The 26,550-nt window shown below is 41.8% G+C and overlaps 1 protein-coding gene across 1 annotated transcript; it reads left to right on the forward strand.

Moving 5' to 3' along the window:
* The first annotated feature begins 596 nt into the window (after nt 1–596).
* PRIM1 (DNA primase subunit 1) lies at nt 597–24,650 on the forward strand. Its single transcript, XM_056120209.1, has 13 exons — nt 597–702; nt 1,403–1,560; nt 5,975–6,081; nt 6,160–6,233; nt 8,324–8,460; nt 9,845–9,903; nt 10,783–10,892; nt 12,163–12,254; nt 12,447–12,588; nt 18,077–18,146; nt 19,816–19,907; nt 20,976–21,074; nt 23,452–24,650. The coding sequence occupies exons 1-13, from the start codon at nt 600–602 to the stop codon at nt 23,469–23,471; spliced, it is 1,263 nt and encodes a 420-aa protein (XP_055976184.1). The 5' UTR covers nt 597–599; the 3' UTR covers nt 23,472–24,650.
* The last annotated feature ends 1,900 nt before the right edge of the window (nt 24,651–26,550 follow it).

The raw sequence follows: 26,550 nt of genomic DNA on the forward strand, positions 1-26,550 counted from the left end.
TAATTTTTTGAGAATCGTCCATACTGTTTTCCAAAAGGGTTGGACCAGCCGGCATTCCCACCAGCAGTGAAGGAGGGTCCCTTTCTCGCCACATCCACGCCAGCATTGGTTGCTTTTGTTCTTGTGGATGTGGGCCAGTCTCTGTGGTGTGAAATGATATCTCATTGTGGTTTTGATCTGCATCTCTCTGATGATTAGTGATGTAGAGAAATCTAAAGGTTTTGATGTTAATCTTTACTAGTTTGGGGGGGGAAGAGAGGGAGGGCACTCTGTTCAGGGATGACTCCTGGCGGATTCAGGGGATCCCATGGGATGCTAGCCATCAAACCCAGGTCAGCCGGCTGCAAAGTAAGCACCCAATTTTCGATTTTCGTACTCTTCAAGCCCTTCCGGGAATGGCACTTCCTGTTCCCGCCCACCGGAGCGGCTGCCTAAGATCTCGCGAGCCCTGGCGATCACTACCTGAGAACTACAATTCCCGGCGTTCCTGGCGAGACAGCGCGCCACCATCACCACACGCCTGCGCAGTGACGGAGATAAAGTGTGTGCCTTTCCCGCCAATTCTTGCGGCAGTCACTGTGGGCTGAGTTCGGCAATTCATGGAGGCGTTTGATCCTGCCGAGCTGCCCGAGCTGCTTAAACTCTATTACCGGAGGCTCTTTCCTTACTCGCAGTACTACCGCTGGCTCAACTATGGCGGAGGTGATGGAAGCGGGCTGGTTTGGCGGGAGCCGAGTGTGAGGAGCTTCCGGGCGGGGGGACCCTTTGGCCGAGTGAAGTGGCTCCTGCGCACGGAGTAATGACGGTATCGGGTGCCTTCAGAGCATTCCCTCGAACCCGCGCCGTCGTCTCTGAGCTGTAAACGGGCCGAGACGGGATGAAAGGACCCGCGAGCTGCCACAGTGAAAGACGCAGCCGGGCTGGGGTTTCAGCCGCCGCCCCAAACTGGGGGGTTGGGGGGGTCACCGTTACCTGAGACTGCAGAGCGGACTGCATTGGGTCAGAGGAGCATTGATTAGTCCTCGTGGAGGAGAGCTGGCGTGACGTTTTAAAGACACTGAGCTCCTTCCCTCCCCACCCCCCTTTTTTTCTTCTCAAATACTGGATTATTATTGCTTTCGAGTGGGTAGCCAGGTATTTGGGGGGATACTCCTGGCTCTGCACTCAGGTATTACTCCTAGCGGTGCTCGGGGAACCATATAGGATGCTGGGAATCGAACCCAGGTCAGCTGTGTGCAAGGCAAACGCCCTACCGCTGTGCATACTGTATCTCCAGCCCCATGACACAGTCTTAAAGCACAGAAGGCTGATTAAAATCTCGTTAGCTGATGATAGAATTGGTAGACTCCCCTGAGCAGAATAAAGCGCTGAATTAACTTTTACATGTATGTTTATTTTACAGTAATAAAGAATTACTTTCAACACCGTGAATTTTCATTCACCTTGAAAGATGATATTTACATTCGCTATCAGTCCTTCAACAACCAGAGTGAGCTGGAAAAGGAGATGCAGAAATTGAATCCTTACAAGATTGATATTGGCGCTGTATATTCCCACAGAGTAAGAAGACTTTCATGTGTTTGGTGTTTTTGTTGTTGTTAATTTAGATAGCCCTAAGAGATGTGAGTTTTTTTTCATTCTACCTTCTTCCTCTTAGGTAACCTTAGTCCTGAGATAGATGTCCACTTTTTTTTTGGCTAGAGCGATAGCACAGCGGTAGGGCGTTTGCCTTGCACGCAGCCAACATGGCCGACCCGAATTCGATTCCTCCGCCCCTCTCGGAGAGCCCGGCAAGCTACCGAAAGTATCTCACCCACACGGCAGGGCCTGGCAAGCTCCCCGTGACGTATTCAATATGCCAGACACAGTAACAACAAAGTCTCCAATGGAGACGTTACTGGGCCCACTGGAGCAAATCGACGATCAACGGGAGGGCCTTTACCTTTACCTTTTTTGTTTTGGGGCCATACCTGGCCATGTTCAGGTGTTGCTCCTCTCTTTGCACTCAGGAATTACTCCTGGAGATGCTCAGAGAATCGTAAGGGATGCCAAGGAATAAACCCAGTTCTGCCATGTTAAGACAAACACCCTACCCACTGTACTATCTCTCCATCCCCATTCAGTATAACTTTTTTTTTGTCTGTTCATCAGGTTTTTTTATCTTTTTATTGCACACAGTGAAAATAGTGGTATAATCCTCCAATGCCCTCATTTTCCTTCTTACTTTGCTTCACATTTCACTTCAAATATTCCCCCTTGGATTTTATTGTATATATACAACTTTTTTTAGGATTGCTTAGGATATATGTGGTGCCAGGAATCAGACTGGGTCCACCACATGCAAGACAAGCACATTCTTTGCACAATGCTGCACCATCTCTCCCCCCATGTACAACTTCTTCATTCAATAATCTATTGACAGAAATGTCAGCCATAATGCTACAGTGAACATTGGGGTGAATATAACTTTTGTTAACGTTTTCATAGTCCTCAGATAGATGCTTAGAAATGGTTTTGCGGGATCATTTGGTAACTTTTTCCTCCTGAGGTAAAGGTAAAGGCCCTCCCGTTGATCGTCGATTTGCTCGAGCGGACCCAGTAACGTCTCCATTGGAGACTTTGTTGTTACTGTGTCTGGCATATCGAATACTCTCGGTAGCTTGCCGGGCTCTCCGAGAGGGGCGGAGGAATCGAACTCGGGTCGGCCATGTTGGCCGCTTGTAAGGCGAACGCCCTACCCGCTGTGCTATCACTCCAGCCCTTTCCTCCTGAGAAAGTTCCAAAATGCCTATACTGGACTCTTACCTGGAGTTTCAATGGAAGGGCATTTGGGGCTGTGGGGGGTCGGAGGTGGGGGGGCACATGATTCAGAGGAGAAAACTGGGCCTCAACATTCCATACGTAAATGTCAGATCAATACCCCTAATATCAGTACAATACAATTTTCTACATCTGCAACTCTTGTTCCCTCAATCCAGAGAACCCTTTTTGTCCCCCCATATTCCAGTCAATAATTCATTTGTCTTGGTCATGGAAAGAGAAGTCCAATCACCTGACTCTAAAGAAGAGGACTCTGGGTAACTATTTCATAAATAGATTGTGAACTGGTCCTCTTTTTTTTTTTTTTCTTTTGGGTCACACCCAGCAATGCTAAGGGGTTGCTCCTGGCTGTGCACTCAGGAATCACTCCGGGCAATGCTCAGGGGACCATATGGGATGCTGGGAATTGAACCTGGGTTGGCTGCATGCAAGGCAAACGCCCTACCCACTAGCCTATCACTCCAGCCCTGGTCCTCTTGGTTTTTTTTTGTTTTTTGTTTTTTTTTTTTTTTAGTTGAATTACATTTATTTATTTATTTATTTGCATTTTGGGTCACACCCAGCGATGCACAGGGGTTACTCCTGGCTCATGCTCTCAGGAATTATCCCTGGCGGTGCTCAGGGGGCCATATGGGATGCTGGGAATCAAACCCAGGCCAGCTGCATGCAAGGCAAACGCCCTACCTGCTATGCTATTGCTCTAGCCTCAGTCCTCTTTTAATCTCTGCTTTACTGTCACACTGGTAAATTCACTCCAGAGATTCTTCAGTTTCTGAATCTTTTGGGGATTTTAGGGTATAAGTTGTGTTGCTTCTTTTATAACTGAGAGCTAAAGATTCAGTTTTTATTGTCTCATAAAACTATGGTAGGGTGGTCAGCAGGACCCATAACTCAGTGGGTTGAGGAAGCCAGAGTTGATCCTAGGTACCACATGGTCTCCTGAGCACCACTAAGATCCACCCTCAAGCACTGAACCAGATGTACCCCATGTGGTAAACAAAAAAAGCACATAAATGATAATTGTGGTAGTAGAGTTTTCTCTCTTGTGTTTTAACACCTTACACATTTATTTTTAAAAGCACACACATAAAATACAGGGACCAGAGAAATAGGATAGCAGGTAGGGCACTTGTCTTGCATGTGACTGACCCAGATTTGATCCCTGGTATCCCATAAGCCCCCCAAGCACCACCAGGAGTGATCTCTTGAGTGCAGAGCCAGGAGTAACCCCGGCGGTCACACCCAACAGTTCTCAAGGTTAACTCCTCATGCTGCACTCAGAGATCAGGATGGTCACCTGAACTCCATGATCATCCTGATTCCTGAGTGCAGCATGAGTATGATGGAGTTCAGGTGACCATCATGGTGCCAGGAATTGAACCTGGAAAGACCACATACAAGGGAGGTGCCTTACCCATTGTACTATCTGCCAATGGGTATATTTAGTCCACCACATTTTGGGAGGGAAGAGGCAACCCAGTGGTGCTCAGGGGAACCATGTGGCGCTTGGGATCAAGTCCAGGCTTCATGCAGAGTATACTTTCCTGCTCCTGAGCTCTCTCTGGCCCTTTGACCCGCCTTTACCTGATAGAACACAACATCAAAGGAGGCTTCTTAGAGCTGGAGCCAGGCTTAGTTCAGACTAATTGTGAAGGGCCAGAGAGAGATGGTACAAGGGTTAAAGCACTTGCCTGTATCCCTCTGATCCTGGTTAATCCCCAGAACTACATAGGGTCCCCAAGCACTGTAATGGGTCACTTGCCCGCAGAGGCAGGATTACTCTTAAACACCAGTGGGTGCTTGGGAGGGTTGGGGGAAGAGGAGAGTGTATCAAAAAAAGAAACAATTATAAACTAGTGAGTAGTGAAAACTTTTTGAGTCAGTGAAGTTTTTTAATGAATGTATATTCTTATTTTTATGTTTAGTAACAAAAGTCTTTAAGACACCTTGCAATTAGACATATTTGTATGTACTTTCCTTTATATATAACCTAAAAACCAGTTTATGATTTCTTTTAATCAAGTATTTAGGGATGAGAGAGATAATACAACAGATGATGTGCTTGTCTTGAGTGCAGCTGACCCGAGATCTATCCTCAGTACCACATATGGTCCCCCAAGCCTGCCAGGAGTGATCCCTGATCATAGAGTCAAGAGTAAGCCCTGAGCACAGCCAAGTGTACCCCCCCCCCAAAAAAAAAGAAGAAAAAATTAGGGATAGAGAGATAGTACGTTTACCTTATACGTGACTGATTTTGCTAATCCTGACTTGATCCCCTCCTGAGCACAGAGCCAAGAATAGTCTCAACACATTGGAGTGTGTGCCATCCCCCCAAACAAAAAAAATATATATGTATTGTGTAATCTACGTCAATTATATCTCAGAACTTTAGGAAAACCTTTTTTTTTTTATTTTGTTGTGGGGTGTTTTTTGCGGGGGGGACTCTGGGGACACCATATGGGTGTCAGTAGTCAAACCTGGGTCAGCCACATGCAAGGCAAGTGCCTTAATGTACTGTGTTTCTGGACTCCAACCATTTGTAATTGTATATATTTCTCAGACCCTTTTTTTTTTTTAATTGAATCACTTAGATAGACTATTACAAAGCTGTTTATGAGTAGGTTTTAGTCATACAGTGTTCCAGATCTTTTCTAAGTAGATGAAAGTTATACTTTTATCAATTCTAGAAGTATCGAGTCTGATATAGATTTACAGTGTTTGGTTTTTGCTTCCTTGGCCACTTTCATTCCTGTGGGTGAAAAATAAGCTTATTTGACAGTAAGAGAGATAGTACAAAGGTGAAGGCATTTGCCTACCATATAGCTGCAGCCATGTCCTAATTAGAATTAAGGAACCCTGAGCACTGCAAGACTTGGTCCCTCAGCACTGTCAGATGTGACCAAAAAACACAAATTCATATTTTACATCATGACACTTTTTTTGTTTTGGAGCCATACTCAATGATGCTCAGGGTTACTCCAGGCTCTGCACTCAGGAATTCCTCCTGCAGTGCTCAAGGGACCATTTGGGATGCCAGGGATAGAACCCAGGTTGGCCACATGCAAGGACAAGTGCCCTCCCTGCTGTGCCATCACTCCAGCCCTGAAATCATGACACCTCTTAAAAGACACTATTTGATATTTTATACTTGTAGCCCAGTCAACACAGTACAGTGAAGCTGGGAGCTTTCCAGGCTCAAGAAAAAGAGTTGGTGTTTGATATTGACATGACAGACTATGACGATGTGAGGAGATGTTGTAGGTGAGTGTCATCTGTCTTGTTCATGTGTGGGTGGATGGACATTATCACTGATAGTGAGTAATGGTGACTCTGCTCCAGTTCTGCAGATATATGTTCCAAGTGCTGGACCCTCATGACAATGGCCATACGCATTATCGACCGAGCATTGAAGGGCAAGTATTAACAGTGTCTGAATGAGACCACGCAAGAATCAGTTTTCCTCTGAGTGAATGGCAGTCTCCATCTCATAATCAAGTCTCACAAATTCGAAACATACGATAAGAAAAAGTTCTGGTTCAAGTCAAATAAAGCTGTTGCTCTAACCAGTGAGCTTCTCTAATGGTCAGGCAAGTCCTAACTTGATTGTAGTTGTAGTCAGGGCTTATTCCTGGCTTTGTGTTCAAGGGACATGCCTGGCACTGCTGAGAATCCCCTCGTTCCAGCTTTGATGTATTATCTGCCTTATTTTTTTGCGGCACTTCACTTGAACAGTGTCTTTATTTAGGTTAAATCCAAATTGAATCTATGGCTTTAAATAAATTAAGAACTTGAACTCTCACAAAAATGTAAAATCAAATAGTTTCCCTGTTTGCACTCTGCCTGCTGTGTCCCTAGAATCTTATCAGGCTCTCTGCTTGTACCCTGTGGTTGGAAGATAGATCCACCACAGCTGCGTAGATCATACTATTTTGAATAAATTGTAAAGTTCCTTAAAAATAAGTCGGGGGGCTAGAGCGATAGCACAGAGGGTAGGGCGGTTGCCTTGCACGCAGCTGACCCGAGTTCGATTCCCAGCATCCCATATGGTGCCCTGAGCACCGCCAGGAGTAATTCCTGAGTGCATGAGCCAGGAGTAACCCCTGTGCAAAGCTGGGTGTGACCCAAAAGGCAAAAAAAAGATAAAATAAAATTTTAAAAAGCCCAAGAGTAGCACACATTTGATGGCATGTAAAGTGCCATCACTTTAGGGTGATTGAGATGGCAACCTATCTCAATCCAAAATATATATATACATGTGTATATGTGTGTATATATATATATGTATACACATATGTACGTATTAGCACACAAGACTCTATAACAGCGTGTTAATAATCTCTTATACAAGGGGCTTAATAGATTCAGGGTGAGATAAAACAATTTTCACACACTTTCCTTCAAGGAAACTTTTGAATCATTTTTAGCGAATTGTTCATAACAAGCAATATAGAATAAATTATTTAGGATCTGCATTTGGGGCAGGCTTGGGTAGTGGTGGGAAAATTCAAAATAATGGTAGTGGGAAGGTGTAATGGTGTTGGGATTAGTGTCAGAATATTGAATTTAAGTTGTGAACAACTTAAAAAAATAATTTTTTTTTTTTTAAAAAAAAAGCTTTTTCCCAGATCAGTGGTCTGTTGAATACAGTATTGTCCTATATGAAGGAAATAATGTGAAAGATAAGTTCTTACCTCAAGTAGGTTTTGCCATCTAAAGACAAAAAATAAATTATTATTCATAACATGTACAGGGCTGGAGCAATAGCACAGCAGGTAGGGCGTTTGCCTTGCATGCGGCCAACCGGGCCGACCCGAGTTCAATTCCTCTGCCCCTCTCAGAGAGCCTGGCAAGCTACCGAGAGTATCTCACCCGCACGGCAAAGCCTGGCAAGCTGTCCGTGACGTATTTGATAATGCCAAACACAGTAACAACAAGTCTCACAATGACGATGTTACTGGGCCCACTCGAACAAATCGAAAAACAACGGGAGGACAGTGGACAGGAACATGCACAGGGTACATACCAATGGGATGAAATTGGATGAGAAATATGAGCACAGAGTGAGGAGTAAGTCCTGAACACCCCCAGGTGTGGCCCCCCAAAAAAATATAAAAAGTTTATAGATTTGGGAATTTTTAAGGTTTTAGGGTTATTTTGGATGGGGTTGGGCTATACCTGCTGTGCTTCGGAGATCATTGCTAGTGGCTTTCAGGGACTGATAATGTGGTACCAGGGATTAAACTTGGATCATCCCTGTACATGGTAAGGCACTTGCATTGTATGTGGCCACCTCAGTTCAGTCCCCAATACTATATAAAGTCCTTGTGCACCATCAGAAATAGCTTTGAGCTCCTTGTGGCTCTAACACTAGTTCTTTTTTTTTTTTTAAATAAAATTTATTATTTTTGTCAGTAGTAGAGCACATACCTCACATGTATGAGATCCTAGGTTCAGTTCCTGACACCACAGAAACTAATTATAAAACCTGTTATTTCTTCCTCAGAGGACTTTGGATTTAAGCATCGTCTCTGGGTATATTCTGGAAGGAGAGGTGTTCACTGTTGGGTCTGTGATGAATCAGTAAGAAAATTGTCTTCCAGTGTACGTTCTGGGATAGTTGAGTATTTAAGTCTTGTAAAGGTAAGTTCTTCTTAAGTCATTTCTCTTTCTCTATTTGCTAGATTTTTTTGTTGGTTTTTTTATTTGTTCGTTTGTTTGGGGGCGATACTCAGGAAGTGATATTGTAGCAGATAGGATGTTTGCCTGCATGCGTCCAACTCAAGTTTGATTCCCAGTATCCCATGTGGTCCCCCGAGCACTGCCAGGAGTGACTCCCAAGTCCAAAGCCAGGAATAATCCCCGAGCATCATCAGGTATGGCCCAAAAACAAAAGAAAAAATTTACTTACAGAACTGTGAGGGGAGAGAGAAAGACACATGTTCAAGAGAGAACACAGGCTTCTCCAGAGGGGAAAAAGTGCGTCAGTATCCAGGGTGAAGAATGCCTTGTCTGGTCTGTTTAATCAGAAAATTTAAACTCTTGGACCTCAGGAGATAGCTTAAATGGTAGAGCACATTCAAGGCCCTTAGTTCAATACCTGGTGCTACATAACTTCCCAGCACCACTGAGTGTAGCTCATATAAAAAAATTAAATCATCTTTTTGGGGGATGGTGAGGTGATGTTTGGTCATACCCAGTTGTAGTCAAGGGCTTATTCCTAGCTTTCAGTTCAAGGGTCTGCGAAGTGTAGGACAAACTGCACTATCCCTCCAGACCCTTGATCATCTTTGTAGTGTCCACATTCCAGAATAGATGATCCTACCAGTAAGTGAAATAAAATTATAAGCCTACATTTGAAAATATTTTATATATTGGGATTAAGCATTTCGTCTTTAAGGGCTGGAGTACATGCCTTGCTTTTTTAAGGCCTTGACACTGTCTGCACCCCTGAGCATCATTGGGTATAGCCTTTTTGGCCCCTAGCACTGCTGATCTGAGTGCCAAACTGTAATGCCCACATAATTAGGCCTGTTTTCACAGGGAGTACCCCTTCGCACAAAAAAACATTTCGTATGTTGCTATAGGTGTCCTCCTTTATGCGAGGAATTTCTAGTTTAGTTATGTCATTCACCCAGAAATTTGTAGGCATTGAAATTGGGTAAATAACATCCTTGTGTCCAGGGACATAGCTCAGTGATAAAAGCACATGCCTCACATGTTTGAGGCCCTTGGTTTGATACCGAGGATCCAAATGGAAAGCAAAACTAAATAATATCCAAACTTCTTTCTGTATATAGAGGGGTTTTTAAAATATTTTTTATCGAATGACCGTGAGATATAGTTACAGACATACAAACTTGCATGGTTACATTTCAGTCATACAGTGATAAGTACCCATCCCTTCACCAGTGCCCATTCTGTACATAGAGTTTAATGGAACTCTTTAGAACATGTTAAAGGAATTTTTCAACTCTTTTGCTATATAATATATTGAAGTTCTTTTGTACGATGTTTTATTTTTCAGGGTGGTCAGGACGTTAAAAAGAAAGTTCATCTAAGTGAAAAGATTCACCCTTTTGTCAGGTTTGTCGGGAAATTTTTATGCACTTTAAGTTGTGTCTAGCCCACCTTCTTTAGCTTTTAGAATTACCTTGTTGGTAATTTTCTCTGCTGGAATAGTATTTAATAATAATAGCTAAAGTTAAGTTATATGAGGGTCTGTTATACTACAATATTGATGGTGGGTTTTTTATAAATATTGGTCTTCACAACAATTTCATGAGATGACGTACAAGAAATTGTTTTAGTGTTCTTTCTTGTAGATTAGGAAAGTAATGTGTGGGCAGAGTGTCTCATTTGCTTAACATCTCACTAGTAATTGATAAATTCATTACCTGCTCTGCCTAATTCCAAAACCTATACTCTTTACATTGGATTATGTCTGTAGCACAGAAGAAAGCCTAGTGTTAGGAATAAATATTCCTGTTCTTTGATAAAATGTTGGATTCTCCATGTCCATGATTATATGATGAACATCTGCTCTGCCTATCCTGTATAGTTGTAGAGAATAAACAGTAAGTGTGACGTCTGTTTGCAAATTGCTAAGCACCATATTATTGTTGAAATGTTTAAAGCAAACAATTCAGAGTTGAAACTATAAGCTATATCCCACACACTACTATTTAACAATCTATTGTCCTGACTTGGTTGCTTTCTATCCTTACTGTATAATTGTGAATGCTATTAATATTCAAAGTTGTGCACATTGGGGAGTAAGCATTTCTTGGATTTCTGTTCTAAGCTCAATACCTTACTAGGTTCTTTCTCCTAGACTTCAAGGAGTATAATTCCCACCTTACCTAGTTAAGTTCTAGAAATTCAGTTAAAAGAAGCACTAGTCTCTCAGACAACAAAGCTATGTGGTATATATGTGTTTAGACTTTATTTTTGTTATTCTTACAGAAAATCTCTAGACATAATTAAAAAATACTTTGAAGAATATGCCCTTGTTGGTCAAGATATTCTTGAAAACAAAGAAAACTGGGATAAGATATTAGCCCTTATTCCTGAAAATATCCTTTCTAAGATTATTTCCATGTGAACAAGTTCTACTGATCTATGATATAATGAAGGTGTTCTGACAACACAGTCTCAAATACTTTTTTTTCTTTATGTTAGGCATTGAGATTTACAATATGTCAACTTCCCTCCACCATGTCCCAGTACCCCCACTCCTATCCTCCAACCCCATATAGTGCTGGCTTCCTACTAAAGACTAGTTTCCATTGCCTTTAAGTCTTCATTGTTTCCTTACTGTTTTTTTTAATATATACTAAATAAGAAAGAGATCGTTCTGTATCAGTCCCTCTCCTAATTTCACTCAGCATGATACTTTCCAGATCCATCCACCTAGCAGAAAGTTGCTTGATTTCATCCCTTTTTTGTAGCTGAGTAGTATTCCATTGTGTATATTTATCAGTTTCTTTATTCAGTCATCTGCTCTTGATTATTTGGGTGGTTTCCAGATTTTGGCTATTGTGAATGAATATATTAGTATGAATGTCTTTTCTGAATAGTTTTTGGGGCCCTTGAGGGTAAATTCCAAGTAGAATTGCTGGATCATATGGGAGCGTAATTTTTTTATACAAAACTTCTGCACTTTTTTATCACTAGTCACAAACACAGTTAAGAAAGGAAGCCATTTCTTTTTTTTTTTTTCTTTTTGGGTCACACCCATCGATGCTCAGGATTACTCCTGGCTCATGTACTCAGGAATTACTCCTGGCAGTGCTAGGGGGACCATATGGGATGCTTGGAATTGAACCCTGGTCAGCTGCGTGCAAGGCAAACACCTTACCCGTTGTGCTATCACTCCAGCCCCCATTTTTATATGTATTTCTTCATTTAGATTGATCCTCTTAGAATTAATACCTATTTAAAGAATGCAGAATCACTTTGACATGCAAAACAGAAAATTTCTAAACAGTTAACTTTAACATGCCTTTTTAGGGGTTTTTTTTTAAGGGTATGTGGTTTAATATTATTTAAAATTTACAGTTTAGGGGGAGGTGACTCTTTGGACCACACGCAGAAACAGTGCTCAGGGCATATTCCTGACATGTATTCAGGGAGCATGAGAGTACTCATGGCAGGACTCAGAAGACTATATGGGGTATCAGGGATCCACCCTATATGTTGGCATCAATGTGCAAGGCAAGCTCTAGTCCCCAAATTTACGTTTTAGAAAACATTATTTAAACTTTAGCCATCTCTATGTAATAAATTACTGAAAATATCTTGTTCATTGATGTACCAAAAATGTGTTCCTTAATGGCCTCTCACCACTTCATGATGATCTTCAACGTAATTTCCAGAAGTGTAATAGCTCACTTCAGCGTTGGGAATATTTGAAGAAAGTAGCCAACAATCATCAGGTAGATTCCATTGATATCTGTATTTCAGAACATGCAACTGTTAAGTTCTGAATGTTTTTTCTTTTTTGTTTCTTATTTGTTTTTTCCTCTTTTAGTAAATTAAAGATAGCTAAACATTATTTTATTAACCACTGTTAAGGAAATCCTTGAAAATGTCTACTGATGCTCATATCCACTTGTATCCACTTCTAGAGTAACCGCAAAAATGATAAATGTGGACCCTGGCTTGAGTGGGAGATCATGCTCCAATACTGCTTTCCACGACTGGATATCAATGTTAGCAAAGGAATCAATCATTTACTGAAGAGCCCTTTTAGTGTTCACCCTAAAACAGGTACTATATAAGGAAAGTAAGCTAAAACAAAATGAGAGTTACTTACTGTTTTAACAGGTAAGTTGCTGGGTATGAATAAATGTGCCTGAATTATTGTTAAAGAATTGCTCTGGGGACTGGAGTGATAGCACAGCGGATAGGGCGTTTGCCTTGCACGTGGCCGACCTGGGTTCAATTCCCAGCATCCCATATGGTCCCCTGAGCACTGCCAGGAATGATTCCTGAGTTCAGAGCCAGGAGTAACCCCTGAGCATTGCCGGGTGTGACCCAAAAATAAGCAAAAAAATAAAAAAGTAAGAATTGCTCTGTCTGCTAATACTTAAAGTTAAATTACTTTTTGTTTGGTTGGGGGCTTTGGAGGTGTTTTTTGTTGATGGTGGTGGTTTGGGGGAAGAATTCTTGTTTTGTTTTGGAGTTTTGATTATTGTTTTTATTTGGGGGCCATACCTGGCTGTACTCAGGGATCAGACCTGGTGGGCTCAGGGAACTGTATGGGGTGCCAGGGATTGTCATGGAAGGCCAATGCCCCACCTGTACAATCTTTCCAGTCCCCTAAGTTATTTTTTTAATCATGGATTAGTAACAATCAGACGAGGTTTCACTGTGCTGATCATTTTTTGTTGAATTGCTAAGGTTCAGAGTTGGAATTAGAGTTGGAAAGGAACTTAAATGACAGGACAACAGCTGTCATTGTATAGAAGAGAAAGTCCATGTAATTAAAGCATCTTACCCAGAATCTTAAACAAATATGTTCAGAGGTATAAATACTAGATATAGTACTTTGTTTTTGGTAGGGGAGCCAAGGTGCTGCTAGTCTCTGGGGTGCTTTAGGGCCCATAAAGTATCAGATATGAACCCAGGGCCTCGCACATACAAATCAGTTGCAGTGCCACTTGCGCCACATCCATTGCCTTTTTAGTTAAGTTCTTAAGACACATTTTCATGCAGGAGCTCAGAGTTTGAGCCCCAGCACTGCATAGTCAACCCCTCCCCCCAGTGCCCTTGAGAATAGACCCCTTGCACCATCAGGTGTCACCAAAAAGGTATCTTAAAATTCAGTGTTGAAAAAAATAAAAACAATTTTTCAGTATTAAGCTCTTTTCTACTATGATATCTCATTTCTTTTTCAGTAGGTTTTGGTGGGATTTATTTTGTTTTTTCCTTCCATTTTTGGTGTTTGGGCCACACCCACCGTGCTCAAGGATCAAACCCAGGTCAGCCATGTACAAGCCAACAAGCCAAGTATACCATCTCTCCAGCCCCATCTTTTTTCGTGGGTTTTTTTCCCTTTGTTTTTTAAATTTTTCTAGTTTTAATGTTCATCTTCTATTTTTCTTAAAGAGGTTTAATGGACTGGAGCCAAAGAGGATAGTTTAGTAGGCTGGAGGGCATGGTTTGCATGCAAGAGACCCAGGTTCAAACACTGCCACCATATATATGGTGATCTAAGAACCCGTAATCACACTTTATTATTAATAAAGTAAAACTAAATATAGAATTAACTATATTTGCATGAACTTTGCTCTATGCTGAGACTTCTTAAACACTTTCTACTTGCATGAGGGTATTTAAAATAGGTATTCAGGTCCAGAGAGATAGTATAGTGGGTCTTGTCTTGCAGGTGGCCAACCAGAGTTCTATCCCTGACACCACCTACAGTACCCTGAGTCTTACCAGAAGTGATCCCTGAGCACAGAGCCAGGAGTAAGCCCTGAGCATGCCAGGATTGGTCCAAAATTCAAACAAACAAAATAGGTATATAAACATTGATAATCAAAGTCATGTTAGGACCAGAGAGAGTACAGCAGGTAGGACTCTTTCCTTCCACACAGCCGACCTAGATTAAATCCTTGGCATCCCATATGGTCCCCTGAACCCTTTTAGGAATGATGCCTCAGCACAAAGCCAGGAATCAGCCCTGAGCACAGCCAGGTATAAGCCCCCACCGCCCCCCCCCCCCAAAAAAAAAGAAAGTGACCACACACACACACAGCTAGGTGATCATGACCCACAGTTTAAAAGCTACACTGTAGGGGCTGGAGCAATAGCACTGTGGGTAGGGCATTTGCCTTGCAAGCTTCCGACCCAGGTTTGATTCCCAGCATCCCATATGGTCCCCTGAGCACCGCCAGGAGTAATTCCTGAGTGAAGAACCAGAAGTAACCCCTGTGCATCGCCGGGTGTGACCCAAAAAGCAGGAAAAAAAAAAAAAGCTACACTGTAGAGGCCAGAGTGATAGTGCAGTGGGTAGAGTGCATTCCTTGCCCACAGTCAACCTAGGTTTGATCCCCAGCTTGCCATAAGGTCTCAGCACTTCCAGGACTAATTTCTGAATGCAGAGACAGGAGTAACCCCTGAGCATCACCTGGTATGGCTCCAAAACCAAAAATAAATATATAAATAAATGTTACTTTCTAGGGGTCAGAGCAATAATACAGCAGTAGACGTTTGCTTTGCACGCAGATGACCCAGGTTCAATCTCTGGCATCCCGTGTGGTGCCCTGAGCACCACTAGAAGTAATTCCTGAGTACAGATCCAGAAGTAACCCCTGAGCGTTGCTGGTGTTACCAAAAAACAAATAAAATAAAAGCTGTACTCTATCCCAACCAGAGAGATGGTACAGGACTTAAGGCACTTGCCTTGCATCCAGCTGACTGGTTCAGTCCTGACTAGCACTGCTTCCTGACCACCACTGACTGTGGCCCAAAAAACACAAAAGAAATAAAGGCTATCCAACCAGGAAGTTATAACAGATGTAGTTACACGTTGTAAAGGTAAAGGTAAAGGTAAAGGCCCTCCCATTGATCGTCGATTTGCTCGAGCAGGCCCAGTAACGTCTCCATTGGAGACTTTGTTTTAGTATCAGTAATTCAACTCTGGGTTTGCTCTTCAAGCTCTGGAAGAACAGTGTCTTGCTTGCTTGTCTCTGTGTATTTTTTGCTTATGTAATGTGCAGATTCGGGAATGTGGTTCAGTGGTAAAGTGCATGCCTTGCCAAGTTTGAGACCTTAAGTGTGTACTTAGAAAAGCATCAATATCCCCACATTGCTTGCTTTTTTTTTAATTATCTGTAATAATTATTGCTAGAGCGATAGCATAGTGATAGGGCATTTGCCTTGCACGAGGCCGACCAGTCGAACAGGGTTCAATTCCTCCACCCCTCTCTGAGAGCCCAGCAAGCTACCTAGAGTATCTCGCCCGCACAGCAAAGCCTGGCAAGCTACCCATGATGTATTCAATATGCCAAACACAGTAACAATAAGTCTTACAATGGTGACGTTACTGGGCCTGCTCCAGCAAATCGATGAACAATGGGAGGACAGTGACAATTATCTGTAATGAGTCTATAGTCCACACATATATATGGTGTTTTTCAAATCTGTCCAATTTTTTTTTATCTTTTGTTGGTAATAAACCCAATGTTTGTTTGATTTTTAAGCATACTTCGAAAGTTTCAGTGAGTATTCCTTTGTTTTAATATTCAAGATCTTGGGACCACAAGTACTCAAGAGCTACTCCCATTTCTGTGCTCAGGATTCATTCCTAGTGCTGCTTGGAGGAACCGAGTACAAGTTTGATTTTAGTGAGCACCAGCGAGTGACACTGGCCTAAGCACTGAACCACAGCCCAAACCACTGGGCTGAGCATTACCAAGAGTGGCCTGGTAGTACATATACATATAAGTAGATATAGAGAAATAGATCTATATGTGTGTATATTAATATATAAAACAACAAAACATATAATGTATCTTTACAAAAGAGAAATAGCAAATAGAAAGTTTGTGTAGAAGTAATGTAATAGATTATAGACTGAAAGAAATTACATATCCTTTCCCACTAGAATAGTTATTTCTTTTTACTGTCTTCAATAACAACTTCCAATTCCTTCATTTTTTCATTGGAGGTTGGGAGGAGAGGGAGACACCCCCAACTCCCAGTGATATTCACCATACTGGGCCAGCAGACCAATGCAAGGACCCAAAGAGGCAATGTTAGAGGACCTACCCCTGTCAACATTCAGGAGGCCATACCTAGCATGCACCCTAACGTACCCTAACCACTGCACCATCTCCTGGTGTCCCTCCTGGCATTCTTTTAATTTTTTGGTGTGGAGGGCATGCCAGTGATGCTCAGAGGTTACTCCTGGCTTGGCCTTCAGGAATTATTGCTGGAAATGCTCCCAGGGTCCATATGTGGGTGTTGGGAATTGAACGCAGCTCAGACATGTGCAGAGCAAGTACTTTACCTTCTCAACTATTTCCTAGCCCCATCCCACCTGGCTAGAAATGATGCCTCATTATTTAGATTTAGATTCATTATCTGATCTCATCTTTGAGATGCTGTAATTCTGTGTGTTCATGTGTAGGATGTCAGGGATCAAACCAACAGGCCATATCCTCAACCTTTCAATCTCATATAGTTTCTCAAGGGTACTTATAAAAAGATAGGATAGTATCTTTTACATGAAAATGCTTTCTAAAGATACCCAGTGCTTTATTTAGATCTCAGCAAATGAACCATGGTAATGAAATTAATTCTTTCAACCTGCTTCGTTCTGGTTTCACAACACACTAAATTTGAGATCTTTTTTGGAACTTAAATATAAGAGAAGACTTAAATTCTCTTGTATTTAAGTTCAGGAATAAGAGTAGACCATGAACCACCAAAAGTGACCCCACGCCCCCCAACATTGCCAAAAGCACCTACCTCCATAAAGAGAGAAAGAAAAGTAGAGATAAGAGGCGCCAGGGACCAGAGCGATAATCCAGTGGAGAGGGCATTTGCCTTGTACGCGGCTGACCTGGGTTTAATCCCCAGCATCCCATATAGTCCCCAGAGCACCGCCAGGAGTTAACTCCTGAGTGCAGAACCAGGAGAAATCCCTGAGCATCACCGGGTATGACCCCCCCAAAAAAAGAGGGACCAAAGTGATAATACAGCAAGTAGGGCACTTGCCTTGCACACAGCCTGCCTGAGCTCAATTCCCAGCATCCCATATGCTCCCCTGAGCCCATCAGGAGTGATCCCTGAGCATAGCCAGGGGTGGCCCAAAAATCAAAATAAGCAAAAAAAAAAAAAAAAACCTGTTACTAGGTAATAGCTCAGCAGCCTTTCACACCTGCTTTTCAGTTTATTTGCGTTTTTTAAAAAAATAAAGACACAGATAATGTAAAAGTACCTTTAACTTGATTTCTAAATATTCTATTTTTGGGGGGTGAGGGTTTGGGGCTTTTCCCAACTCCATGATCAGGCATTGCCCTTGGCAGTGGAGGGGAGCATGCAATGCCAGGGATCAAACTTAGGCTTCCTGCGGGCAGAGCTTCTGCACAACCTATTGAGCTATCACTCTGGTCCCCTAAATATTCTTAACGAATTTAGTCATTTTGCTAAGACCTTCGCTAAAATTTTAGCCAGAATGAATTGACAAGAGCCTCTAATCATTTCTATCTCATAATCATCAGTTTATAACTTTTCATTCTTCCAGGTCGGATTTCTGTGCCTATTGATGTACGGAAAGTGGATCAGTTTAATCCATTTACTGTTCCCACCATAAGGTTCGTTCTAGATAACTCCTTATTACTTGTTATATAATTGTTTAGTATGTGACGTGCAGGATAGTACAGCAGGTAGGGCACTTGCTTTGCACACAGCCGACCCAGGATCAATCCTTGGCATACCATGTAGTCCCCTGCGCACTGCCAAGAGTGATTTCTGAGTGCAGTGCCAGAAGTAAACCCTAACCATCGCCAAGTGGCCCAAAAAAACAAACACAACAAAGTATTTTTTATTAAGTGGATTGAATTAAGTCGCTTCCAAAAAGCAACTGCTCTGAGACCATATGATGTTGTCCAGCTAAAGAAATACATTTCCGGGGGCTGGAGCGATAGTGCAGCGGGTAGGGCATTTTCCTTGCACACGGCCGACCCGGGTTTGATTCCCAGCATGCCATATGATCCCCCAAGTAGTTCCTGAGTGAAGAGCCAGGAGTAACCCCTGTGCATCGCCGGGTGTGACCCGAAAAGCAAAAAAAAAAAAGTGTGTTCCATGTAATTTTTTCAACTGCTATTATTTGGGGGTGGAGGTGATGGGAATATCCAGCAGTGGCCAGGGCTTTTGGCTCTGTGTTCAGGGATCACTTCTTGTTTTTGGCTTTTTAATTCCCAGTAATTCTCAGGAGTTACTCCTGCCTCTGTACTCAGAAATGACTCCTGGCAGTGCTCAGTGCTCCTGGGACATATAGTTCCCATTATAGGAGTGCTGGGAATCGAAGCTGGGTTGACCACATGCAAGGCAGACACCCTACCTGCTGTACTATCGCTCTGGCCCAGAGATCACTCCTGTTGGTACTTGGGAGACCATACGGTATGCTGGGGATTTAACTCAGGTTGAATATGTGCAAGGCAAGCACCTCACTCACTTTATTATCTCTCTAGTCCCTTCAGCTGTTAATACGTGAGAAAGATTTTTAGTTCACACTAGAGAGATAGTACAGTGGGTACGGCACATGTCTTACATGAGACTGACTTGAGTTTAAAACCGGGCATTCCATGTGGTCCCCTGAGCTCCTCAAGGAATAATTCCTGAATGCAGAGTCAAGAGGACAGGAATAACCCACGAACATTGCTGATGTGACCCAAAACCAAACAGAAATGCACACAACGATTCCCCAGTTTCACATGCTAGCTTGCATACAAAATTCTAAGGAGACCTTAATTTCTAGAAGATCTCAAATTCGGTCTTCCACATGCTTTGTTTTGTTTTTTAGTGGTCACCCAGTCATGCTCAGAGCTTACTCCTGGCTCTGTGCTCAAGGGTCACTCCTGGAGGGGTTCTGAGGGCCATATGGGGTGTTGGGGATCAAACTTGGCTTGGCCACATACAAGGCAAGAGCCCTACTCACTATACTATCTCTGGCCTCTTCAACATGTTGGATTTCCCCCACCCCCAGAGAAAAATCTTGTAGGAGCAAGCATTAGCATATACTGAACACTGCTGACCACAAATCAACTTTAAAATTCTCTTTCTTTTGGCTGGAAAGATAATAGAGTGGGTAGGCCACTTGCCTTGCAGGCAGCCAGCCCAAATTCAATCCTTGGCACCCCATATGGCCCCCTCAACCAGAAGTAATTCCTGATTGCAAAACCAGGGCTAAGCTGTGAGCACCAAAAACAAACAAAAAATGGCTCCCAAAAACAAACAAAAAAAATCTTTTTCTCTTTATAGCTCCATTTGCCATGAACTGGATGCCATTTCTGTTAATGAAGAAGAAAAAGAGAAAAATGAAGCTGAGTCTGAAATCAAACATAGAACGAGAGGTAGAATAATGCGTTCAAGTTTCAGTTTAACAAAACTCTTTAAGAAAAGAATCCACTATTAGGCTAGAGAGATAGTATAGCAGGCAGGGCTCTTGTCTTGCACACAGCAACCCAGATTTGATCCCCAGCACCCTTTATGACCCCCAAGCCTGCCAGGAATAAGCCTGAGCACGGCCAGTTGTGGCCCCAAAACAACAATAACAACAAAAAAGATTTCAGTATCATTTTCTATGATGTTGGAAATGTTATGCACTTCCTAGTATGGTCATCACTGTCGCTAGCAATATGTGATACCTATATTTATTTCACTAACTATATGTGACTTACAGTAGAAGAAACTGGTCCCCTCTCCCCTGCTTTTTTTTTTTTTTTTTTTGAGCCCGGCAAGCTACCGAGAGTATTCGATATGCCAGACACAGTAACAACAAAGTCTCCAATGGAGACGTTACTGGGCCCGCTCGAGCAAATCGACGATCAACGGGAGGGCCTTTACCTTTACCTTACCTTTTTTTTTGCAGTGACAGGGATAGAACATATTGCCTTACACATAAGAGGCATGCTTTCTATCTCTGCTATATTCCTGGTCCAGAAATTAAATTTTTTAATTTTAGTTGTAATGGCCACATGTAGCTAGCTAGTGACTGCTATTATGGGTGGTGCAGACATGTGGTCTCTAGTTGATTTTTTTCTGGTCAAATATTTCTACCCTTGCAAAATTCAAGCTCACGGACAAGATATGTAGCTCAGTGGAACTGGAAAAGCATATTTTCATTTTGGTCAGGAAGATAACTCAAAGAGGAATAGGGTGCATACTTTATATACCGGAGTCCAAGGGTTTAACACCTGACATTGCATGGTCCCCCAAGCACCCTGGAGCACTGAGCTGGGCATACTCCCCCAGCAGTGCCAGGAATAACTTTGACTGATAACAGTTGTTTAAATCAAATGCTTCTCATTGTATTTCTAACACTATTCTAGAGAATTTTTACAAAACACTTAAAAGTTATACTTTTTATTGTATTATTGCTACCAAAATGCTAGTTATGGTTCATGTTCTTCATAATTTAGATTATAAGAAGACGAGTCTAGCTCCTTATGTGAAAGTTTTTGAACAGTTTCTTGAAAACTTGGATAAATCCCGAAAAGGAGAACTTCTCAGGAGGAGTGGTAAGACGATATTACTTAACATTTTGCCCATTTAAATCTTAGTATGGGTAGTTTAAACCAGGGTTTCTCAGCCTTTTCCTACCATGGACCTCTTTTCACCTTGTTTCCTTCCTGTGGTCCCCTGTCCTACTAATTGGCCCCCTAGTTTTGTGTCATGGACTGCCATTTATGCAATTTTCACCTTCGACCCCTTGGAATATCCTGGCAGCCCCCCAGGGAACATATGACCCCTGGTTGACAAAGACTAGTTTAAATCACTCAGAAAGTGAGTAATTTTAACCCTCCCCAAAAATGTTACTATAATAGTTCTTTTTTAAAAAATCTCTTAATTCAATTCAATGTATAGTCTTTAAACAATGTAGTCTTTATGCTTCAAGTACTGTAAGGTAAATTAAGATGAATTAACTCCACTCAATGCCTACCAGCCATAACTAGTACAAAATGAAGAAATGCAGAATATTAAAACTCTCTTCTGATTGAGAGGATCTGAAATTTTATACCAAAAAAGTAGTATTTTTCAGTAAGCTATTGTACTAATTCAGTCCCCAGTGCCAAGCTACCAGACCTTGAAGTATGTGTAGAATTTCCACAAGCGGAGGCTTGATGACATAAGAGTACAGGAATAGAAAAAGATAGGGGTTCTTCATTCTTGAAGAAGCAGCTGGAGTGAAGGCATAAGTATCAGATGACTTTGGAGGCCATTAGTGCAGCTGAGCTAAGGGAAAAGATTTTTTCAGATGATGGCATATAAATCTGAAGCCAGAGTGTAGATCTAGAATTTCATCCTTGAGTTGGGGCTAATTCAGCAGAGACAGGGAAACTATAGAAGGTTTCAAGGAAAGGAGTACCATGATTTGTAGTTTTCACCTAGAAAGATAAATCTATTGACAAAAAATATCTGGGATTGGAGGCTGGAAAGATAGTATTGCACGTAAGTTGCTTACTGTGCATGCCACTGACCTGGGTTCGATCCCCAACACCGGTACTTCCTCTAAGCCCTACCAGGAGTGGTCCCCGAGCACAGAGCCAGGAGTAAGCCCTAAGCACAGTTGGCTGTGACCCAAAAATAAACAGTAAAAATACCTAGGGTGAGGTAGGGGAGAGAATAGAGACAAGGGCTAACTGGTCATTAGGATAGTAACAAGGAGCTCTCCAAAAGGTGTGGAAGCAGAATTTAGCTTTGAGATTTGCCAATCATTTGGAAGTGGAGTGATGAAAGATGGGGGGAAAAGGAGTCACAGAAACCAGGGGGAAGGAAAATTTTAAGGGGAGTATCTAGTGTCAAATACTGGGGGGGACTGATTAAATTATATTGGATGTAAGAATTAGGAGGCTTTGGGGGGATGGGGGTGGGAGGGATATTATCCATGGTGGTGGAAAATGGGCACTGGTGGAGGGATGGGTATCTGATCATTGTATAATTGAAACCAAAGCACAAAAAATTGTAAATCTACAACTTTAAAAAAAAATAATAAAATAAAGGGAAAAAAAAAAAAAAAAAAGAATTAGGAGGCTTTAAGGAAAGCAATGTTGAAAGTAAAGTTCTTGTAATGGTTGGATAGTGTAAGCCAAAAGGAAAAATCACCAGTGAGTACTTTTGAAAGATTTATGGATACCCTTTAAAAAAAATTCTTTTTGAGAGAGCCGGAGAGATAGTACAGTGGGTAAGGCCCTTGATTTGCACTTGGATGACCCAGGTTTGATCCCCAGCATCCCGTATGGTCCCCATAGCACCACCAGGAATGATTCCTGAGTGTAGAGCCAGAAGTAACACCTCAGCATCACCAGGTGTGGCTCAAAAACAAAACAAAAATTATTTTTTGTTAATGTTTTTATAGAAACTTACAGAACTTAAAGAACTTCTATAAAATCATACAGAAAATTTAAATCTATAGGAAATAACTTTTTAGAAATTACATTAATTATATAAACTTTCTACATTTTTAATAAAATTATGTTATGGTAAAATAGTGCCTAAGGTCATTTCTACTCTTTGTGGACATACAAAGTATGTACTTATTGAATGAAAATTCCTTTGTTTTTTTTTTTTTGAGTCTTTACAAATATAAAAAAAATAATATTTGGAGTGGAGGTTTTTTTTTGGGGGGGGGGTTGGTTTTGGAGTGATATTCAGGGCTTCTTCCTGACTCCACACTCAGCGAACCTGGTCACCACTTGCAAGGCAAGTAGCCCTTCCCACTGTTCTCTCTCCAGCCCCTGAATGAACAGCTCTGAGGTTGGAAACCTTATTGAAGCAATCATTCCATCTAGTTATATTGCGCTCTTAGGTTTATTATTCTCTACTAACTTAGCCTATCATGTGGACTTCAACAAACGTGAAAGCAAATCTTTAAACATGATGTAAATTTTTTTTTAGATTTACAGAAAGACTTCTAAAGATAAAAAATGCCCCTCAAACTAATGTGGATATCTACCTTCAGCCAAGAAGCACATACTTCATATTTCCATTTAATGTGTGACAAAGCATGGATGTGCCTAAATACTCAAACAAAATATTCTTGAGAAATAATTATATTGAAAGTGTTTCTGAGACCACCAAAGAATGTCAAGGTTGCTGGAAGAAAGACTAATGGGAGGAATTAGTGGATTGTAGGTACATTTATAAAATGTATTGTCAGGCAAATATAATTCTAAGATTTCTAGTTATACCAATTGCCATGGAGAGAGTTAAATGAACAGTAATAGGCCCAAGACTTCAGCTCACTGGATACATCCTTCAAATTTCTAGGTGAATATTAAAGACTTTAAGCACCAGTTAATCATACCTGGAGTATGTGCTCAGAATTTCACTTTCTAATTTTGCTGGTATTTATATTGGTCAGGACACATTCCACTGCCCATTTTTAAAACTCATTTTAGAGGCCAGAGTGATAGTACAGTGGGTAGGTCTTTGGCCTTGCCTATGGCCAACCCATGTTCAATCCCCGGCATCCCATATAGTCCCTCGAGCACCACCAGGAGTAATTCCTGAGTGCCGAGCCAGGAATTACCCCTGAGCATCATCGAGTGTGACCCAAAAAGAAAAAGAAAAAATACTTTAAATTTGGCATCTACTTTCTAGACTTCTAGTATTGTATTGTACACTAGTAATTATTAGCTCCTAATTTCCCTCAGACAACTGTTGAATTTCTCACTGTAAAGCAGCACTTACTAAAAATAATCTGCTGGGGTCTGGTGCAAATAGGTAGGGTGTTTGCCTTGTACATGGCCAATCTGGTTTCTATCCCTGGCACCCCATATGGTCCCCCAACCCCCACCAGGAGTCAGCCCTGAGCACCATTGGGTGTGGCCCAAAAACCAGGGGAAAAAGGAAAGAAAATCCTTTGTCATAAATCCTATTGTATTTGTTAAAACAGCTGGACATTTTTTATATCTAGGTACTGAAATGTTATTTAATTTAAAATGTTTCGCCTATGTTTGATTTTGTATGACAAATTATAAAGTTTCAGATTTTTTTGGCCCAGTTTTACAGTCTGAACAAAACAATTGTTCTGTTTTACCTTCCGTTTTCAGAGAAACATTGAGAACCTGTGCTTTCTGACCTACAAAATTTTTCTGTCTTCACATTTTCTAACATTTTGCTACAGTCTTTTCTATTTTTATCTGTTGTGTATAAAACATGCTGTATGGTGCATCCAAAATACTAAAATACTTCTCACTTTTTCTTAATTTTTTAAGAAGTAATATTAAAGATTATTGTATAAATTTTTTCATTATCTGAGCTTTTGTTTATATTGTTCACACCTGGGGATGGGAAAACAGTGGGTCAATTGAAACTTCTGATAAAAATTACTAATTAGGACCAGAGAGATGGTATAGAGATTAAAGTGCTTGCCTAGTATCCCACTGACCCAGTTCAAATTCCCAGCACCACATTTCCTGAGTACTGCGGGTCACTCCTAATCACAGCTAGGTATGGCCCAAAAACCCAAATATTACAAATAAATAAAAAAAATTACTGACTGCCTATCTTAAACTCAGAATGAGGGCAAGGGAAATAGGTCAAGGGTTGGAGTCATTTCTGTGCAAGCTTGAACCCAGTATGATGCCCAGGTTTGACTCCCAGACACTTCAAGGTCCCCAACCACCACCAGCATGACCCTAAGCACTGAGCTATGATAGCTCCCAACCACTGCCAGGTGTGACTGTTAAACAAAAAACTCAGTAGAAAGATTGGTTTCCTTTCAAGAAGAGATATTTTATACTTCAGTTATGATTTTGTAAAATGTTGAGCACGAAGATGTTTCAATTCTATAATATTAAAAACTGGTACCAGGGCCAGAATCTCCTGCCCCTGAATCAGGCTGTCTTCACGGGGGCCCTTTCGGAGGGGGGCGGGTTGATTTTCCCCCCCTCCCCAAACAGAGCCCCAGCAGCCGAAAACCTCCAGAACCCAGCCACAGCCATACTCAAGGTCACTCTCCACACGCTGGGACAAGCCTCCCGCATAAAAGAACCAACAGAGGAATCCAGGTATGTGGGACCCGTGGCTGAGATCTCTAAGCCTGCTTGAATCGGGACTGGGCCTCCTCCACCCAGATCCCCCTTTTTTTTTTCCAGTAGCTTGGCAATCACCCACAAACTGCCCCCAGTGCCATATAATCTCATAACGGCCAAGATCCAGAGATTATAAAGCAGAGCTCCTGGAAGAGAGCAGTGCAGTTTTTCTTGGAGCATTCCGCCCTCATAGCAGAGCCTGGCAAGCTACCCGTGGCGAATTCGATATGCCAAAGACAGTAACAATAAACAGTCTCATTCCCCTAACCCTGAAAGAGCCTCCAATACGGCAGCGTTGGGAAAGATGAGTAAGGAGAGGCTGCTAAAATCTCAAACTGGGATAAATGGAGACTTTACTGGCGCCCACTCGAGCAAATCGATAAACAATGGGAGACAGGTGACAGGTGAGCAGGGCTAGAAAGATAATATAGGGGTCGAGGTGCTTGCCCTGCATTCCATCATTTAACGGTCTTCCCAAGCACTGCTGAGAGAATACCTTTGAGCACCACTGATTACTGCTCAGACACATTCCAACCTCAGAAAGTAAGCTGGTACACTCTTGGGACCAGAGATTTGGTTCATCATTAAGAGTGTCTGCCTTGCATGTGCAAAAGGCCCTGGATTCACTCGTTGGCAATACAAAAAAATAAAATTAAAAACAGGTATACCAGCCTGTAATTTTACTGCATTCGTGTAAAGGAGTAAACAGTTCTTGAAGAGCAGAAACATGCTCATTAACTATTGATATTCCTTTTTTCCAATTTGGCCAACTATCCATATATGAGAACATAGAAACAAGCCACAACTGTTATCCATCTCCTAACTTGCTCTTTGCAAGATTGGGAGAGGGTTTGGGCCACAACCTGAGGGGGACTATATAGGAGTATGGTCAAAATTTAGTTTTATTATCTAAGGAATGGTTGACTATTGGCTTTATTTGGTTTTGAGGCCACACCTG

This window comes from Sorex fumeus, unplaced genomic scaffold (assembly GCF_029834395.1).
Source record: "Sorex fumeus unplaced genomic scaffold, SorFum_2.1 ptg000042l, whole genome shotgun sequence".
NCBI lineage: Eukaryota > Metazoa > Chordata > Mammalia > Eulipotyphla > Soricidae > Sorex > Sorex fumeus.

Coding starts and splice junctions, on each gene's coding strand:
- PRIM1 (XM_056120209.1), top strand. CDS start 600: ATGGAGGCGTTTGATCCTGCCGAGCTGCCCGAGCTGCTTAAACTCTAT. Junction 10,893..12,162: donor ATTAGCCCTTATTCCTGAAA/ATATCCTTTCTA, acceptor ATGGCCTCTCAC/CACTTCATGATGATCTTCAA. Junction 12,589..18,076: donor TAGTGTTCACCCTAAAACAG/GTACTATATAAG, acceptor TCATTCTTCCAG/GTCGGATTTCTGTGCCTATT.